The 18,748-nt window shown below is 41.7% G+C and overlaps 2 protein-coding genes and 1 long non-coding RNA gene across 3 annotated transcripts; all 3 read left to right on the top strand.

Moving 5' to 3' along the window:
- The first annotated feature begins 2,305 nt into the window (after positions 1–2,305).
- MYF6 (myogenic factor 6) lies at positions 2,306–4,276 on the top strand. Its single transcript, XM_077111521.1, has 3 exons — positions 2,306–2,904; positions 3,210–3,300; positions 3,530–4,276. The coding sequence occupies exons 1-3, from the start codon at positions 2,386–2,388 to the stop codon at positions 3,646–3,648; spliced, it is 729 nt and encodes a 242-aa protein (XP_076967636.1). The 5' UTR covers positions 2,306–2,385; the 3' UTR covers positions 3,649–4,276.
- Positions 4,277–10,161: 5,885 nt separating this feature from the next.
- Positions 10,162–11,334, top strand: LOC143642752 (uncharacterized). The gene is made up of 2 exons (XR_013155847.1): positions 10,162–10,566; positions 11,043–11,334. It is a non-coding gene; the product is annotated as an uncharacterized LOC143642752 (long non-coding RNA).
- A 649-nt stretch (positions 11,335–11,983) lies between these two features.
- MYF5 (myogenic factor 5) lies at positions 11,984–14,654 on the top strand. Its single transcript, XM_077111522.1, has 3 exons — positions 11,984–12,545; positions 13,374–13,449; positions 13,903–14,654. The coding sequence occupies exons 1-3, from the start codon at positions 12,045–12,047 to the stop codon at positions 14,091–14,093; spliced, it is 768 nt and encodes a 255-aa protein (XP_076967637.1). The 5' UTR covers positions 11,984–12,044; the 3' UTR covers positions 14,094–14,654.
- Positions 14,655–18,748: the final 4,094 nt, after the last annotated feature.

An 18,748-nucleotide genomic window follows, 5' to 3' on the forward strand; every position in this document is an offset into this window, starting at 1 on the left:
AAGGCCAAAAAAAAAAAGCTGTATTCTAGGCCTTGAATATCCGATTTTCAGAGCTATTTCTCTCATTTCTCATTTTTAGTCACTTCAACTCCTTGATTTAAGCTATATGAGAAGAGAGATCATTTTACAACCCCTTTAGTCTTAGTTCCCAGGACATGACTTGGCCCTCATTAAGTATCAAATAAATACTAAGTAAATGAATTTCAATCATTGTTAACTTAATAAGCTTGGCAATAATGCTATACATAATTCTTTGACTTAAAAAAATAACTTTTCAAATTGTCTTCACATTTTTAAGAGGCAGCATAGAGTATTAGTTAAGAGTACAAGCTAATTTTCCCTAATGGATGTTAGACTATACTCTGAGCTACTGTAGCTTCCAATCTGTTGGGTTTAGCTGCTGACTTCAGAAATCAGGGTACTGGTGATACTAAGATAAAATGTCTCAAAGAAAATAATGGTTTCTTATCACTCTTTCTGGTGCTTCCTACTATTACAAAAACTTAAAAATGATTCTGAAAGATGTTAAGGAATCATGCTGGTGCAAAGTAACTGAAACATGAAACTGCTGAAAATGTCAAAATTTAACACCCCATTTCTGAGGCCTATAGGAAGAAATGATCTTTTGGAGTAAGTGACATGAGTCAAAAGTTTAATTTAGCCAGTTCCAAAATTGTCTGATAGTTGATTGCTTGCATTTTCTTTACTCTGTTCATAAAAAGAGGAAATCACAAAAAAACACAGCCCACAATCATCGCTACTTGGCACAGAACAAGAAAACCATGTTTTTCTCTAGTTTTTCAGGCACTGTGTATAAAGGCCAAAACCAAGGTTGACTGTCAAACTAAAGGCCACTTAGAGGTAGAAGGAACCCCTCCAGGTCTCTGGTATCGAGCACAAAACAAAACAATAAAAGAGAGAGGGGACAAAAAACACCACTCTCCAAAGTGGTGTGCTTGATTTCCTTTGTTAAGAATAGCCAAATCCCTGATCTAGCCTTTTGCTTAAAGTGATAATTAACGTTCCCCAAGCAGCTAATATAAAGTTATATGCCTCTCATGCATGACCTCATTTGGTTGAATCCTTACCAAACTTTGTAAGGCAATCACTGTTACAGGAGAAATTGTGACCTAGTACTTAACGTGGTCACACAAATAGAATTTATCTAGGACTTGAAGAGTGTTCTTTGGAATCTAGGCCCCCTTCACTTAACCTTGCCTTCCCTTGCACTTGGGTGTATTGGCTCTGTGGGAAAGCTGCAATAATGAAAAATAAAGTCTGCCTCTATTTTCTTGCTTGTTCCTGAGTTGCTATCTTTCTCATCTGGACTCTATGAAACAACATATTTGGGGTTAATGGATAGTGAGAATGCAAATGAAAAAGCTGTGACATGCAGTGAGCAGAACAGGAGCCATGGCACAGGTTAGGGTGGGCCACGAGTGAACCCTGAAATATCAAGTAACTATGGGGTGACGTTCTGTTTTCGCTACAACTACTTTTAAGAGAAGCCATGACCTGTTGCGTCTATATCCCACCCCTTAACTCATATGTGATATGGCTCCATCGTGGATGGGGACGGAATTCTGATCCTGATTGCCCCCCAAATAAAGAAAGCCACAGAAGTTACCTATGGAAGGATCCAGAGAGTTGCTTCATAGAGTAACGTGGGATCTGAGCACCCTCCAGCCACCCCCTGCAGTTCCCAAATCATCTTACAGCCTTAGTAAAAGAGAGGAAAGAGATTTACCTGCTGCTATTGAGGCTGAAGCCTGAAAGTCATGTGTAACCTTTGAAGGACTGTAATGGCTTTAATCACAGGAATGGCATCTATTTGATAGACAGGAGAAAGAAAAGAGCAGAACCATTCTGAAAATATTAACCAGGCTATTTTGGAGCAATGGCTATTGCCTTTGAAATCTTTCATCATGGGTCTATACTTAGAATTCAGAGGAGTTCAGGGGGAGGGGAACAGGGTAGTGTTAATCCCCAGTTGTTTTTGAAGTTGTCCTATAGGCAGGTTAGAATCTAAACAGTCCAAAATGGAAACTTTCAATGCTTTGTTTATAGTATGTGGGTCTCTGTGTACATTTTGTTTTAACCTTTTCTGCATATTGTTTGTCACTTCATTCTGGGTGAGGTGGGGGGGGTATGGAATATCTCTACTCAGTTTTCATTCAAACTAGAGGTTCAGGAGAGCGCTGGCTGTGATCACATTGGGAGACTGATGCTCCATGACAGCTAAAAGTTGGATTGAGTTTCAGGAGCTACTATATATAAAGCTGGTGACTTATGTCACCGCACTAATTAAATGCCATCTGGGTGGTTCTTCTGGGTTTTTGAGCCCATCACCCAGTTCAGATAGAGTCAGAGGCCAAGGAGGAGAACATGATGATGGACCTTTTTGAAACTGGCTCCTATTTCTTCTACTTGGATGGAGAAAATGTTACTCTGCAGCCATTAGAAGTGGCAGAGGGCTCTCCTTTGTACCCAGGGAGTGATGGTACCCTGTCCCCCTGCCAGGACCAAATGCCCCCGGAGGCTGGGAGCGACAGCAGCGGAGAGGAGCACGTCCTGGCACCCCCGGGCCTGCAGCCTCCCCACTGCCCCGGCCAGTGTCTGATCTGGGCTTGTAAGACATGCAAGAGGAAATCTGCCCCCACAGACCGACGGAAAGCGGCCACACTGCGCGAGAGGAGGAGGCTAAAGAAAATCAACGAGGCCTTTGAGGCACTGAAGCGGCGAACTGTGGCCAACCCCAACCAGAGGCTTCCCAAGGTGGAGATTCTGAGGAGCGCCATAAGCTACATTGAGCGCCTGCAGGAGCTGCTCCACCGGCTGGATCAGCAGGAGAAAATGCAGGAGCTCGGGGTGGACCCCTTCAGCTATAGGCCCAAGCAAGAAAATGTAAGACCACATGCAAATGGGGCAGGGAAATGCAAAAGCTAATTAAAGGCCTGTTTCTGGGGCCTTAACTCCAGCTGTTCGGTCTCTTTTCCCTTTCTTCTTCCTCTCCTGTCCATCCTGCTCCCTCTGTAATGAATCCCCAGTGACCCATAAAGCCGGGGTGCCAGCATTAGGCAGGAAATGCGTACCCGGCCCGAGAAGGCAGGAGAGACACCCCCACAAAGCCCAGATGCCCCCCCCCATTCCCAGCCCACCCCCGGAACCGATGTTGCTTTCCTAATCTGTTGCCTTGGCTTTTTCTCCAGCTTGAGGGTGCGGATTTCCTGCGCACCTGCAGCTCCCAGTGGCCAAGTGTTTCGGATCACTCCAGGGGGCTCGTGATAACTGCCAAGGAAGGTAATGTAAAAGAAAGGGCACTGGGCTGCGCCAGAGACAGGACCGGGCCGGGGTTCGGGACAGGAAGGGCTCAGAGCGCGAGGGGACAGCACCCTATAAGAAGGGCGCTCTGGGCGCGCGGGGCGCCAGCCTCCATCTGCGCTTCCGAGGCCGTCTCTCGCTGGGCGCGTGGCTCCCTGGTTCGCCTGTCCCTGAGTGTCATGATCGTTTGCTTCTTTTCTGCTCTTAGGCGGGGCAAGCATTGATTCGACGGCGTCGAGCAGCCTTCGGTGCCTTTCTTCCATCGTGGACAGTATCTCCTCCGAGGAACGCAAACTCCCCTGCGTGGAGGAGGTGGTGGAGAAGTAGCTGGCATCCCGCACTTGGAACCTCCTCAACGCTGCAGAAAGTTCCCACCCACTCCCCTTCGCCTAATCCTTTAGATCAGGTCACATTACATTAATATTTAGGAACCCAGACCCAGGAGTTTGTGAAAAGGCGAGAGTATTCATGAAAGAAGTTTCTCAGAAACTCTTGTGCCGGCTCAGATGAAAAAAAGAAAAAAAAAAACTGTTTTGGCTTTAGGCTTTTGTTTTTGGAACCGCGAGTGGTTTGAGTCTAGCACTCTTACTTTACTTTTGTTCGTTTGGTTGGTTTTGTAATATATTTACTTTTATTATGGTAATCCTTTCATGCCATGTTCAGAAGTTCATTCCTGTCTAAAGCAAAGTGGGAACGTTGCATTTTAATGTTAGTGTTAATCTATTTTTGTAAATAATCTCAGTATTTTAATTTTTCTATGTAAACCTAAGAAATATATTTTACATGTGGAGTGATGCATTGTATATAAAATGTGCGAGGAATCCTGCTGATGTAATATTTTTTTAAAGTGTTTCTATATGAACAAAGTTGGTCCTAGTTTAATTCAACTGGAAAAAAACGTGTTTGAGGGCACGTGTACATAAATAAAGAGGAGACATATTTTAATTTAGACACACTCAGGCCCATTTTTGGAGTGTTTTCTTTAAGTCTGAGTTAAAGGGAGGAATATAGTTTTGTCTAAACTCTATCAGACCCTTTTCTATGCCATGTAGGTCTCACTCTCGTAGTCAGAAGTGAAGAGTATTCAGGAGCCAGCTGTCCTTTCCTCCTTTTATCGGCATCTCTCTCTCCCTCCTTCTTTTCTTTTCTTTTCCTGTTTTTAACAGTTCTGGAACCTGGAGTTTCTGGGTGATATTTACTTACTCAAAGTTACCAACCGAATTTTAAGTGCATTAAAATCTCACTATTGCAAGAAATTGCCACACAAATGCTTTGCTTATTTCTCTAAAAGATCTTCAGCTGATTTAGCCCAGATTATTTTCCCTCTCTGACTCTCCAGGCCTCTCCCTTCCCGGAGAAGCACTCATCTGGAGTACCAGGGGCTGCACAGACATGTGGCCCCTCCCCAGTTTTCTTGAACTAGACTGGCCACTGGAAGACTGGAATATCCTCAAGGCATCCTTTGGTTTGGGTTTGTTTTCCAAATACAAAGATAAAAGGAGCGGACAATTTGTCTAGCAAGAAGATGGGACGGGCTTCTTTGAAGGGAACACTGCTCTGGGAGAGGGAAGGGTTAAATGGTTGAGGGCAAAACACAACAACACACAGGAAACCTCTTCGCTGGGCCAAACAGCAAAGCCCCAGAGAGGCTGAAAGCGCTGGAAGCTGCTCACCATGAGGATTTTACAACGTGTGCCAGGTTTGTTTATCCTGTAACCTCAGGAAGAAACGACCACCGCCAAGAAACGCAGTGGGAAGTGAAGCAGAGGAGAGGAGCAAGGAGTTTCTCTTGAGTTGCTTTTCTCTTACATTCTGATAAAGGCACTTTCACTGGCTTCCCATCCGCTACGTCCCACCCACCTCAATTCTATCTTACCCTCTTCCTCTTACAGCTAGTCCCCAGGTCACAGGTGCGATAATCAAACCCAATTCAGCATTTCCCAGCCCAACCTCTTTTCTTAACCTTCCAAGGGCTGGACCATGGCTCTGGGTGACTCAGAAGTTCCAGCGCCCCCTACAGGCAAAGAGCAATATTTTGTCCCTGTATCCATCTCAGAAAAGGGCTTGTCCTCGTCCTGGGAGTAATAGTTTTCTGTGCATAGATGGATCTCTCCAGTTTCTACTAGAGTTTTTTTATTTTTAATGCAGAAATTCTCATAGAGAAAAATGACATTGGCATGAAAATCCTCTTAAAGATTTGAGAGAAGCAGGTTAAAAAGTTTAACGTATGCAAAGAGCTGAGCCTCTGTCGGGGATGACTACCTGGGTCGAATCCAGGCTGCCACTGAACAGTCCTAGCCAAGTCACTGCTCCTCTCTTAGTTCTGTTCCCTCATTTATAAAATATTGGGGAACATAATTGCACCTAAATTCACTGAGATAGCACATATAAGTGGCTTAGTCAAAAGAGAGCATGAAACAGATAGTAAATGTCAGCTCTTCATTTTTCTTTAACATATCTAAATTGAGCATCAAGAGACTTTTCCTCCACCAAAAGTCACCATTTCTTCTGATTCACTTTTCCAGCCTTTGCAGGGAATGGGGAAAGTATTAATACAAGTGGGAACAGTAACAACATGAGTGACCATCTTAGCATGTTACATATTCATTTAAATCATCCTAAAACAAACTGTGAGAGCTGCTGTTGCTACTTCTATTTTAAAGATGATCCTTTGGAACAAAGAGGCTCCTGCTAAGAATACAGCCAGGAATTGGAGGCAGGCAGTGCGGATAGCTTCAGAGCCTGTGCTTTCAATCAACATGCATCCTTAAAGGAAGACCTTGGGAAATTTAAAAGGAATGTTTTATGGTCTGTGGAATAATTTGCCCCACTTTGACAACTGTTCCCAGAAAGCTCTATCCCAAGAGTGGCTAGCTAGTGAAATATCAGTTAGAGCACAACTTTCCTTAAAAAGCAAATGATAAAGCACTTCAAATTATCTGATAAGACTGTGTGAGTATGTTTCAGTGGTATGTTTACGAATTAATCAGACTCATCAGCGTTCTGGGATGTTTTTTTCCTGAGAATCAATAGAGGCTTGCCCTAACGTGTATACATACAAATTTCTAAAAAGTGGGTTCATTCCACAGCTAAGATCAAACATCATAATTGACAAAGAGAATTCATTTATTTTGCGATTTTATATATATTTCTAAATGGAGTTTGTGTTATAATCTGCTCAACAGCAGAATGCATGAATTTGTGGACATTACTTGCTGATAAATTGTGCTCGGTCTTTATGAACCAAATCCTCCCTATCTCTCTTAGTTGGGAAATTTGAGAAATTGTTTGGAATAAGTTTGCCCATAGAAGTCTCTTCATTAAATAGAGCAAATATTTCCCAAAGACTTCATGTGACCTTCGTGGCCGTAGCTGACACATTAGGCTTTCCATTGAAATCCTTGGTGTGTTTGCAATTAAAATGTTTTTGTTTGATATTAATGATGATAATCTTTTCCAAGGCCAAAGCCAAAGCAAACAGGCCTGGCGTGGAAGAAGAAAACCAAGAAGGTATAGCTCGGTAAAGATAAGCAGTTTGGGATTTAATCTGAGCCCCTTTCCAGAGATAGGTATAAAGTTAACAAGTGTAAAATAATAAATTATTATCTTTTTTATATTACTAAGGAAATCATTTGTGGAATGTCAAATGCCAGCTTTTTTAAACTAACTTTAAATAATCACACCTGGGTCACTGAGATCCAAATCTGAACATTGTAGAATCCACTCATGTCCAATGGCCTCATTTTTTTACTCTTTCATATGTTTTGAGTGTGTGTGTGTGTGGGGGGGGGGGGTTCTGAAATTCACTGTGTTCATCTTTTTTTTTTTTGATACTGGCACAGCAGCTTTGGGATTGAAGCTTCTCCTTAAGCTTAACCTATCCTTGAGACAATTTGTTTTAATTTAGAAGAATTTACCCATTTGTACTTTTCTTTCGGTAATGTTTTATCCCATTTCTTCATCTCATTTTCTTCATTTTGAAGAAAATTGAAATTTTCTTCAATTTATTCAATTTTATTTTATTTTGGGGGTGCAGGGGAAGTTGTAGATTAATATAAAAATCATACAGAAAATACAGAGTATTCATATATCCTTCCCATTATTAACACTTGGTGTTAGTGTGGTACCTTTGTTAATTGATGAAAGAATATTAGTATAAGCATACAAACTATAGTCCATAGTTTATTATTATAAACTAAAATATGATTGTAGTTAACAAACTATAGTCCATAGTTTTACATTAAGGTTCACTGTGTTGTATAGGTCTCTGTGGTTTTTTCTTAATTTTTATTTTACAAGCATACATACAACCTAGACTTTTTTCCCTTTTAACCACAATCAAATATATAACTCAGTGCTGTTAATTGCGTTCACAATGCTGTGCTACCATCACCACCATCCATTACCAAAAATTTTCCATCACCCCTAAACTTAGAAATTTTGTTTCTTAATTTAATGCATTAGTAAATTAGCAGCAGCATAGCATTACCTCAAAGAGCCAAGCCAAGACATTATTGGGACAAGCTTTAAACTCAAAAGAAGAATGAATAAGAGCTGATTCTCCATCCTAAAGGGTTCACTCTGAAAAAGCAATTTTTTGCCAGCCTAGTCCAGAGTCAATCTGTAAGATGGAATGGTATGCCATGTGCTGAAACAAAGATAATGCTGCAACAACTAGCTACTTTCTCCACTCTCAAGGCTGCTAAAAGTCCTTACTTAGGCCTTTGATCTCTCCTGGGAGTCTTAGAATTCAAGCAGAGGCCAATGTCTTCCTCAGCTGTCTTCTCCACAAATTCCTCTAGCAGCACTGGCAGGTACTAATGTGTTTACTTAGGTGTGCCTGGTTCCCAGAGCAATTTGAAATTGTTTAGCGTATTGTGAAGTCACCTATAATAAACAAACATATCAAAAATAACTTGTCCAGGAGTGAATTCGGGTCTGCAGGTGAGGCAGAAGTGAATTAAAATAGACCTATCTTTCTGCATGTGTCTGGTTTCTCCCTTCAAAAGAACCATGGAGAATTTTCAATAATGCAGAATTCCTAATGTGGGCAAAGTTAACTACGAGAGGAAGCTCTGAGCATCATTTTGCTGCTGTAGTCTGTCCATCAACACTAGGAAGTTACCACACTGCTTAGGTTAAAATAGGTTCTATTAAAAAAAAAAGTTTTGATCATTACTTAAAGGTCTTTGCAAACAAAACTGGCTTTTAAGTCTAAGTTGCATGAGAAACAAATATGCACGATTTTTTTCAGAGCAAAATAAAAAATATATATTAAAAAATAAATTATGCATCTAGTTCACCAGAATCTTGGTGAACATTAATTCACAACAACAGGATTGGCCAAATTTTCTTCCCCTGATCTGCCTATTGTGAGGCTTTCCTAGCAGACAGCAGGTGTTGGAGTATCATTTCTAACAGTCAGTTTACATATTAAATAAATGTGAATTTTCTCTGCATGTATAAAATACTCTTCTTGGTAGAAATAGAGGAAAGTAAGAGCAAAAGTCAATATAATCTGACTTTGAATAAAAGAGCGGCTCTTAACTACTAGATCTTTAAAACCCAATTTAAATGTTTTTCCATACATCCTGTTCAATTTTCCCATAAAAAAAAAATATCCCCATCGTAAATCCAGTTCCTCATTTATCTTTCTCAGGATCTCCCAGGGAGAAGTGCAATGGGACCTCATCTGAATTGGGAGACTTTAGGCACCCCTGAGGCCCTGGCTTCTTTCGTTCTTTGTACATTTCCTCCTTTTTTAATTTCTTTTTTATTTTTCATGTACCTTTCTCTCCTCCACCCTGACAGCGGTTTGAAAGTTTTGTCCTGTTTTTACTTTGGTCTTCTGGGATCCTATTTTCAGCACTTGAGTCCCAAGGGCCCTCACTCCCGGACCCTGTTTGCCCATTAAGCTGCCAGGCGCTTGTGTTTTCTCGGCTTCTTTAGTTCCACTTGCCTGCGGTACTCCGGTAAATTTGTTTTGAGATCACTTTACCAAAGACAGTTCTAACCTCTGAGAGCTACTGTTACTGACAGAGCCTCCTGAGTGACACGGTCTTCCGAGGCTTGGAAGCCCCCGGCTTGTGTGAGTTTCTGCTCTGCCGCTAAGGACACTCGCTGAGCTAGGATTGATTGAGAGCGGAGCTCTGGAGACGAATGCCTAGTGTCCAGTACTGTGTGACCTGGGGCAAATTACCTAGCCCCTCTGGGCTCCAGTTACCTTCTTTTAAAACTGAGATTTATAATGGGGTCTTTGGGAGTAGGTGAGTTAATACATTTGCAAAGGTTTGGAGTAAGGTTTTTCAAATAGTAAACCATCATTAATTGTTAACTACGCATATTGAACGCTGAAGCAATTGGGTGCAGAGCACATTAAGTGCCTAGGGTAAAGAAATTGGCTGAAAGAGGATTGGAAGTGTGGCCTCTATTTCTCCCTCAACTTTAAGGACCAACTTTATGCCAAAATCATAAAAAGTGAGACTTTATTTAAATTGTGGCTACAGGTGGCAATCTTTTTTCTTTGGCCAAAGAAAAGTTATATTGCTGCTCATCAGGCTGATTCGAATTCCCCGCTGTCAGGGCGGAGGAGAGAAAGGTACATGAAAAATAAAAAAGAAATTAAAAAGGGAGGAAATGTACAAAGAACGAAAGAAGCCAGGGCCTCAAGGGTGCCTGAAGTCTCCCAATTCAGATAGTGAGGCTATCTGCCCACTTTTATATTTCAGTCTTAGCAACGTGTTTGTATTCTAATATTTCCACCGACGAGTTTGGAGGCTTCGATGAAGCCCTATTCCTTCAGGAACTTGACTCCTTTATCTGGTGTAGCCCTGAGTACAGTATTCATTTCAAAGGCATTGCCTCGTTAATAGGCCTAAATAAGGTGCGGATGGATTTCGCACCTGCCAGGCGACAAAGCAGTCCGTTGCCGTGAGCAAGGCCCTGATTCCTAAGAGGGGATGTTTTATTTTAGAGGTGACGCGGCCCGGGGACGGCGAAGGGAACGTCGCCGCAAACCCTGGAGGCTGCAGTTCATCACTTCCACACCCCTGGTTTTCGTGGCCTTCCTATCGGAGAGCAAATCTCACCCTGAAAAAAAGGAACTCCCCTCTCTGGCCCCTGCAGATTCGGTGAGCCAGGGCTGCTTTCCGAGAGCAATTTCGCATAAAGCATAATAGAAAGGAACCCCAAACTCCATAAATTTGGAGCCAGGACACTTACTAGACTGGATGACCGCAGATCGAGGTGAGGACACTCCCCCTTCCTTTAGTGGGGCCACTAGCCCCGGTGCAAAAGTAGGGTTTAAGTCATTGTTTTTCCTAAATATAAACAGACAAGTGCTCTGAAATGGGTTAAGGGTGGAAGAGGCCTGGTAAACACTAATCGATCCATTATCATTTTAATGGCAACCTTCCCTTCTCTCGTTCTCCCCGCCGAGTTTCAAAGACCCTGCTGGGATTGCTTTTCTGGAAGGCTTTTTCGCCAATGTGTGTGAAGTTACTCGGGATTTGAGGAGTTAGAAATTTTACACGAGTGGAGAAGGATTGCAGAGCCGGCAGCTGGGACGCATCTGTAACGGTGTTAGTTTGCCTGAAAGCAGAAAATTAGCGACTCCAAAGCTCAGCTCGGCTGTTTAGTCTGTAGAAATGACACGGCAGAGCAGGAGAAAAGGGGAGAGAGTTCGCCATCTAAAACTGGGCTACTTTGATTGCAAATCTTAGAGACCTTGTCGGTCTGGTCCCGGCCTGCTCAGGATCGAGGGAAGACCTGGAACAGAGGAAGCTCTCAGTGACCATCTACAGGAGGGAGAAAGGAAGCAAGCAAGGAAGGAAAGTTCACTTTGCTTGGCCTTCCCGTGCCCACCTCCTTTTAGACCTGCAGACATGGGGAGAAATCGGGCGAACAAATCTTGGGTAAAGGAACCTCCCAAACCATCCCCAGTAATGTAAAGCCTATAAAGTGGTATTGTGAGTAGAATTCTACCCATTTCAATGCATGCAAAAGAGGGAATTTGGGAATTAAAAAAAATAATAACATTAGTAATCATGATAACAAAAGCCAACAACTCTGCATCCACTCCACAATTGAAGTATCAAAGTTAGCGACCGTTAATTCAGTTCATTGGCTCAAAAATTCCTGAGAAAACTAAAGTTCATGAAAAATAGGGACAAACACCTACGGGGCGCGCGGCGCCCCATGTCCAGGATTCGGGGTGAGAGATGTCAGCTTTGGATGTCAGATGAGGGTAGGTGCGTGAGGAATTGTAAAAACAATGGACTTCGTCCCTTTTGTCTGCGATGCACTTTAAGTGACCGCTCGCTTTAGGTAATCCAGAGAGTGCGAGGGAGGGGGGTGGGCGGCGGTGCCCCCTCCCCAGCAGAAATGCGGTAAAACCGTTAGCGTCCGAAGGGGCCGTAAACAGCAAACGGTCTCTAGAGGAAAGGCGGAGGGCTGCCCAGCCAGCCCCCGCGGGGGTTGCGGTGGGATATGCTAATAGTGCCTGGCCACTGGGGCCGGCCTCCCTCCCCCAAGAATATATAAAGAGCCCCAACCCCAGCGCCTCCGCCCCGGGTCGCCAGGCTTCTGTCCTTGCTAATTGCCGGAGAAGCCGACCCCCGCGGAGCAGCGGCCGCGACCTGCCCGCCCGCCGCGGCGCGGGGCCCTCCTTCGCCCGCGCCGCTCTCGCCGCCGGCCAGGTGCACCGCCTGCCTCTCCGCGGGAGGATGGACGTGATGGATGGCTGCCAGTTCTCGCCTTCCGACTACTTCTACGACGGCTCCTGCATCCCGTCCCCCGAGGGTGAGTTCGGGGACGAGTTCGAGCCACGAGGGGCCGCCTTCGGGGCGCACAAAGCAGAGCTGCAAGGCTCGGACGAGGACGAGCACGTGCGGGCGCCCACTGGCCACCACCAAGCCGGCCACTGCCTCATGTGGGCCTGCAAGGCGTGCAAGAGGAAGTCCACCACCATGGACCGGCGGAAGGCTGCCACCATGCGTGAGCGCAGGCGCCTGAAGAAGGTCAACCAGGCATTCGAGACGCTGAAGAGATGCACCACAACCAACCCCAACCAGAGGCTGCCCAAGGTGGAGATTCTCAGGAACGCCATCCGCTACATCGAGAGCCTGCAGGAGCTGCTGCGGGAGCAGGTGGAGAACTACTACAGCCTGCCGGGGCAGAGCTGCTCCGAACCCACCAGCCCCACTTCCAACTGTTCCGATGGCATGGTAAGAGTAGCCCTGGTAGCCACTGGGCCACCCTGATATTTCCTAAAAAATTCTTACAGCTCGTTTAAACCACGTGAAGCAACCAAATGGTCTTTGGTTACTGGAGGATAGTCAGGCGAGGCCCCTTGCTTTAGAAAGAGAAAAGGTGTCCACATTTAGCAAGATGCCAGAAAACAGGCAGCTGTTGAGCAGAGTTTTAGTTCAGCTTCCTACCAGGGTCTAGGTGTCCATTGTAGAGCATGTGAGATAGGGGGTTGTGGATGGTCGATGAGGTGCTTTTTTTGCATTTCTTGGTTTAGTTCTGGAACTGCAGACCCTGCCACACACTATTACCTAAAAGCAACCATCGGAAGCTCCCATGGCCCCACCATTTATAACTTAATGAAGATTTGGAAAGAAATGCCTGTGTGGCCCCCATCCCTGCCCTACTGAGACTTGGCTGGGAGATGTTATGCATTCTTTTCAGAGGGCGTTACACTCCAACACTGCCAGGTTTTAATGTGCTTTTGCCCTGGGAAAGTGTTCTCTCCCTGAATTAGTGTGGCTTCCTTCTGCCCCAATCCATTTTGCATGGTTAACCCAATGCACATTGCTGCTGAATTCCACCCCCCTTGTCCCTGTGCTGCTGCTCTCCTCTTCTCCCAGCACAGCGGTTGACCTCCGTGCCCTGACAATGTGGTGAGGGCTAACCCTTCCTAAATCAAGGCAATAGGGGTGATTGAGAGGGTCAGTTGATAGAGCTGGTGGGCAAACACTGCCTTGCCCTAGCTTAGCACATCTTTTGCCAAGACCTGAAACAAACTTTTTCTTTTGTGTCATATGTTATAGCCTGAATGTAACAGCCCTGTCTGGTCCAGAAAGAGCAGCAGTTTCGACAGCGTCTACTGCCCTGATGTCCCAAATGGTAAGAACTGATGACTTCTAGGGGAGTTTAAGGACCAGTTCAGCCTCTCACAATTCAGTCCGTCATATCAGACGCTGATCTTCCAGACACTATAGGTGAAGGCAGTAGCAGGGATGCTCCTTTCGGGGAGGCTTTGACGGAGTAAAATAAATAGACATCTTCCACTACAAATTCCTCCCACCAGTACATGCACACACACACACACACACAACACACACACATGCATGTACTTTTGTCTGAAATATTGCTAGTAGGCGTCTCCATCTCCCAGCATGCCCACACATAAACTCTTTGAGTCGCTGGATATTCAGTGTAAATTTCTACATCGGGTTTTCAGTGATCTACCTGACCTCTGTGTGTCAAAGGAGCAGACCTACAGTTCGAAGGGCAGTGTGAGTAAGGCTGTTTATTTGGGGGTCATCTTTTGTAATGCTTTTCTCCTTCCGTCCTTAGTATATGCCACAGATAAAAGCTCCTTATCCAGCTTGGATTGCTTGTCCAACATAGTGGATCGGATCACCTCCTCAGAACAACCCGAGTTGCCTCTGCAGGACCCCGCCTCTCTCTCCCCCGTCCCCAGCACCGATTCACAGCCTGCAACCCCAGGGGCCTCAAGTTCCAGGCTCATCTATCATGTGCTATGAACTAAAAATCTAGTCCAGATCAGTTCTGCCATGAGGGCCTATTTCGCAAGAAGGAAGGAGGCCTAGAGTCCAAAAGCAAGACGCCCTGTATATAAAGATTTCCTTCCAGTTGTAAATTTATAAATATTATCTTGCCACTTTATAAGAAAGTATATTTAACTAAAAAGTCATCCTTGCAATTAATACTTTTATTTCATTTTTCTTTTCCCTTACTTCTTTTGTTTGCTCTAGGTATAATACTATTATTCCTAATAGGAGAAATTGATTGAAGGTAGCTTGTTGCAATGCTTAACTTATAATTTTTATAAATATTGCTCATCAAAATATTATTTCTGGTGTTTAAATCATCATTTTTTTTCTTCAAAACGTTAGAACAGCTGAGAATCAATTACAGGGAATTTTAAATATATTTAACTTTGCTTTTTCTCTTTAATCCTTTGGTTATATTGTATTAAATAAAAACATAACAATACTGCCTAATGTGATATATATACTGATCTTTTCTTATAAGAAATGCATTTTTAATGTAAGCACAAAATAGTACTTTGTGGATAATTTCAAGATATAAGAAATTTTGAAAATTCCACCTTAAATAAAATTGTTTATTAGAAAAAATATTTTGGATTATGATTTTTTTGAAAAAACACCACTGTGGGATTAGTAGTCAGACAATATGAAGACAGTTGGCCTTGTGGATAAATCTGAATATTTACCAGTTCATGGACCCAGTTTAGGTTCTGTTTTTGTGACAAATCAAAATACCACATTTCCATTTCAAACATTTTTCTTGGTAGCCTGATAAATTAATTTTCCCTTATCTTAAGATGGTGCCATATTATGTCAAGCTGTGTGTGTGTATGGCAGGGGGTGGGGTAGAAATTATTCAGAACAATGACATATGTTTAAACAAAAAGAATGTACAACATTACATAACTTTAATACATATAGTGCATTAGAAATCACAAACTAGGCCATATACTTCTGCTATCTTACAGAAAATATTTTGAGGCATGAATAAACCAATATTATCAGTAAAATATTTAAAGGTATTGGGCTGTTTTGTTTTGTTTTTTAATAGTTATGGTCCTTGAATAAGAAAACTTACATGAACTGTATTAAAGTGAAATAGATTGCAGCCAAGCTTTTTCCTTTTCACAGCATTTAAAATGTTATTTTATTAATCATTTTATTGTGTGTGTGATGGACATCTGTCTTTCATGTTTCATCACCTTAAATCTTTAGACAGAATGAGATGACAAGAAAAAACTAAGTGGAGGATTAAGTTGAGATACTTATTGGGATAATTCTTACAAATGCTTACCTAGAGGGAGAAAGAAAAGGAAAGAATTATTACTGAAACTTCTAAACTAGTTGTTCACAGGGAGCAAATACAGGCAATTGCTTCATCCTCTAATTTCTAATGGCTTGTGGTTACATACATATATTAAACAAATCACACAGACTTTTTTCTACAGCTTGGTGATACTGCTATTTCCAAAATGATGCGATAGCTTGTGTTTGTCCAGTTACCAGGCTTAACAGAATGGAAATTATTCAAGGGAAGAGGGGAAAAGAGTGGAGTTCAAAAAATATTGTAGCTACTTTCACTCTATTAGCATTATGCCCTCATATGTGATATTGATGCTTAGCATACGGATAAGTCTGTCTTTATCCATGATTTAGGACTATGAGGAGTTTAGGTTAAGAGAATTCAAGAGGCCACATGAGAGAGGTTCTTTAGTTTTAACATATAAGTTTGAGTGATTCACTTCTGCTAGATACTGTACTAGGAACATTTATATTCTCCTTTTTATACTTCTATGAAGAGATTGGAGAGTTACTGTTAGTGTCAGAATGGAAGAAACTATCCAATGATTGATTCACTTTTAAAATTCCATTTTTAAATACATAATCATATTCTGATCCATTTAATAAAATTAAAAATGCGATTTTTATTTCACATGAATGAATATTAACTTTCCAAACTCCGATTGGTTTGTCTAACTTTACAGGTGTGTTTGATATCCTCAGCGAATATTATAATAATTCAGAGTATTTAGTTAACAGTTGTACAGTGCCCTGAATTTAATGCCGGTGGTCATAAATGTATGAATAAAGAGAGTACTCTCTATGCTAGTTTGCTGAGACCATCTCTTTTCCAATGCACTGATATTGAAGTCTGACTTCTACTCAGTAAACATCTCAGCACAACATACCACATGCAATCAGACATACTTCTTTTTGACAAGAGACCTTCGGAAATTTGCTCTTCTATGATCCAGATCCAGAAATGAAGAATGTAGGTGGTAAAAGGAGTGGAACAGGCAAAAGATTCAAGTAAGGAACTTGCCATTTATAAATCCCTTGGAGTGAACAATTGGGCTGCCTCTGAGCTTTTATCAGACACTCAATCTCAGCTTGTGGGCAACATGCAATCAACAGTCCAATTTCTAGGCAAAACTGGACAATGTTCCCTTCCCCTCTGCAAACAAGATGGGGAGGAGGGTCCCAGGAAATGAAAGTCAAGAGGCTTCCTCCCCATGCCTGAGAAATGCAGGTTCACTGGTTTCCACAGAAAGCTGAGTCCAATCAGATTATGGAAATTGGAAAGTGCTGTTTGAAAGCAAGTTGTTGTACAAATCAAGTTGTCTTGATTCTCCCTATTTTCTTGTCATCTGAAAAATGCAGATCACATAAAATTAGTAGCTATATTGTACTCATAAGTTCTTCTTTAAGATGGCATTCGTAAAAATACTTAATCTGAGAGTGGTATTTCCTAAGATTTTCTCTTTGAGGTTTGACAGTTACCAGCTTAAAGTGATAATTGAATTTTTTGACATGTGGAGGTTGCATTTTGGGAATGATATTTAGAGCACAGCTATTTGTAACTTCAGAAAAGCCCTGCTCAAATGGCAAATTACTCCTGAAAATATCACCACCGAATAGTCTTACATCTTTACAAAAAGCACAGAGTAGCAGATTTATTTCCTTTAAAAGTTCTGATTATAGATATTTTAGTTGACTAGTGAATTACTTGTTTTACATAGTACTTTTACTGAGCAAAAGATCTGGTATTTAATCTAAACTCTAACCTGGATCTAAAATTATTATTGCATTGCTCTCTTTACCTTTGAATTTGTGTTGTCACACCTGTAAAATGGGATAATGCTAGCTTTTGATGATTATAAACAATGACCACTGACCTTACTATAGAGTTAAAACCTTAAAAAATAAGCCTTTAACAGGGAAATGTAACCCAAATTCTATTTGCATTTATGCTACCTCATTCATTTCATTACATATTAAGTAGACACTAATGAACAAGTAGTAACTAGCAATGATAGAGTGCTTATCATTACTCAAAGAAAGAGAAAAAAACTCTTCTTATATAAAGAGTTAAATAATGTGCCCAAGAATATGCAGTTGGCATGCTGTAAACCTGAATTTCAAACTAGACTTTTCCAGGTTCAGAACTTGACATGAAACTCAGCAATAGGAAAGAGTCAAAGGAAATATATATTATCTCTATAATCAAGAGATAGGCAAACTATTTAGGAAGATAACCATGCACGTGAAACAATTAAAGAAAAATGTGGAGCAATTAATTTAAAATATTAAATTCCATACTGAAATTGTGCTATTAGCCTAATGCAGCTTTTCCGTCACGGTGAAAGTACATAAAATTCAACTCCCTCCCTAACTCAAGCAGGTGGACTGTCTCTAACATGTGATTTAGAGAATATATCTGATATCAAAGGATCAAAAGAACACAGGTAAATAGCTTAAGAACAGTATCCCACTAAATCATAATTATTTCTTCTTATTCTCTTATCTATAAGCTTGCATCCTTAAATCTCTTACTGTGGTGTTAGGGATGCTATACAATGTGCTATTTGAGGAAAGGTATTAGATTCTGAGAGCCTCAGTTTTCTAAGATAAAAGCTAAAATGAAGTATCACTAATTCTCTCTGTGGATGTTGGTCTCATAGTGTTGTCAGGGAATAGACTGATTCAGATAGGAAAGTGTTGACTTTTCTTTTGGATTGAAGCTATTTCCAATTAAAACAAATGAGTAAATTACAATGTATTGTGAAAATATACTGAAATGACAAATATTAACAAAAGATTGTTGGAAAGAGTGCATCTCAAAGACTAGAGAAATGAGCTTGAAGTTTGTGTAGCCAGTCCAAGCAAGGCCAAACAATATGTTTGTTTGAAAAGATAGTTATGGTCACTGGAGAAAGAGTGGTGAAGAAGCCCAGTTATTTCATTAAGGTCTATGCAAACATAGACAAATCCTTCAAGAAACTCCATGATATTTGCCATATTTGCATGCTAATCGGGGGTGAAAATATTTAACTGCTCCTTAAAATTCATTTTGATGATCATTTAAATACTTTGATAGTTACACATGCCTTTTTAGAAAATAGTTTCTATTTGAAGCTTGGAGTATTTGAAGAACCAAGAGAAGAATGAGGAATGAGGAAGAGATTCAGGTGGGTGGCTGGAGGGCTGATGGGGACAAGATGTTATAGGCCCTTGTAGGCTATATTAGGGACATGGTTATTTTATTCCAAACATCACAGGAATAGTTTAGTGTTTTAAAAAGGAACTTAATACCATTTAATTTAATGATTTTTATTGTCCAGTAAAAA

This window comes from Tamandua tetradactyla, chromosome 7 (genome assembly GCF_023851605.1).
Source record: "Tamandua tetradactyla isolate mTamTet1 chromosome 7, mTamTet1.pri, whole genome shotgun sequence".
Taxonomy (NCBI): Eukaryota; Metazoa; Chordata; class Mammalia; order Pilosa; family Myrmecophagidae; genus Tamandua; species Tamandua tetradactyla.

What these genes read in the sequence shown, in the direction of transcription:
- MYF6 (XM_077111521.1), top strand. Translation starts at nt 2,386, where the DNA reads ATGATGATGGACCTTTTTGAAACTGGCTCCTATTTCTTCTACTTGGAT. An exon ending in ATAGGCCCAAGCAAGAAAAT is followed by an intron (nt 2,905 to 3,209) that starts GTAAGACCACAT and finishes CTTTTTCTCCAG; the next exon opens with CTTGAGGGTGCGGATTTCCT. An exon ending in CGTGATAACTGCCAAGGAAG is followed by an intron (nt 3,301 to 3,529) that starts GTAATGTAAAAG and finishes TTCTGCTCTTAG; the next exon opens with GCGGGGCAAGCATTGATTCG.
- MYF5 (XM_077111522.1), top strand. Translation starts at nt 12,045, where the DNA reads ATGGACGTGATGGATGGCTGCCAGTTCTCGCCTTCCGACTACTTCTAC. An exon ending in CCAACTGTTCCGATGGCATG is followed by an intron (nt 12,546 to 13,373) that starts GTAAGAGTAGCC and finishes CATATGTTATAG; the next exon opens with CCTGAATGTAACAGCCCTGT. An exon ending in CTGCCCTGATGTCCCAAATG is followed by an intron (nt 13,450 to 13,902) that starts GTAAGAACTGAT and finishes TTCCGTCCTTAG; the next exon opens with TATATGCCACAGATAAAAGC.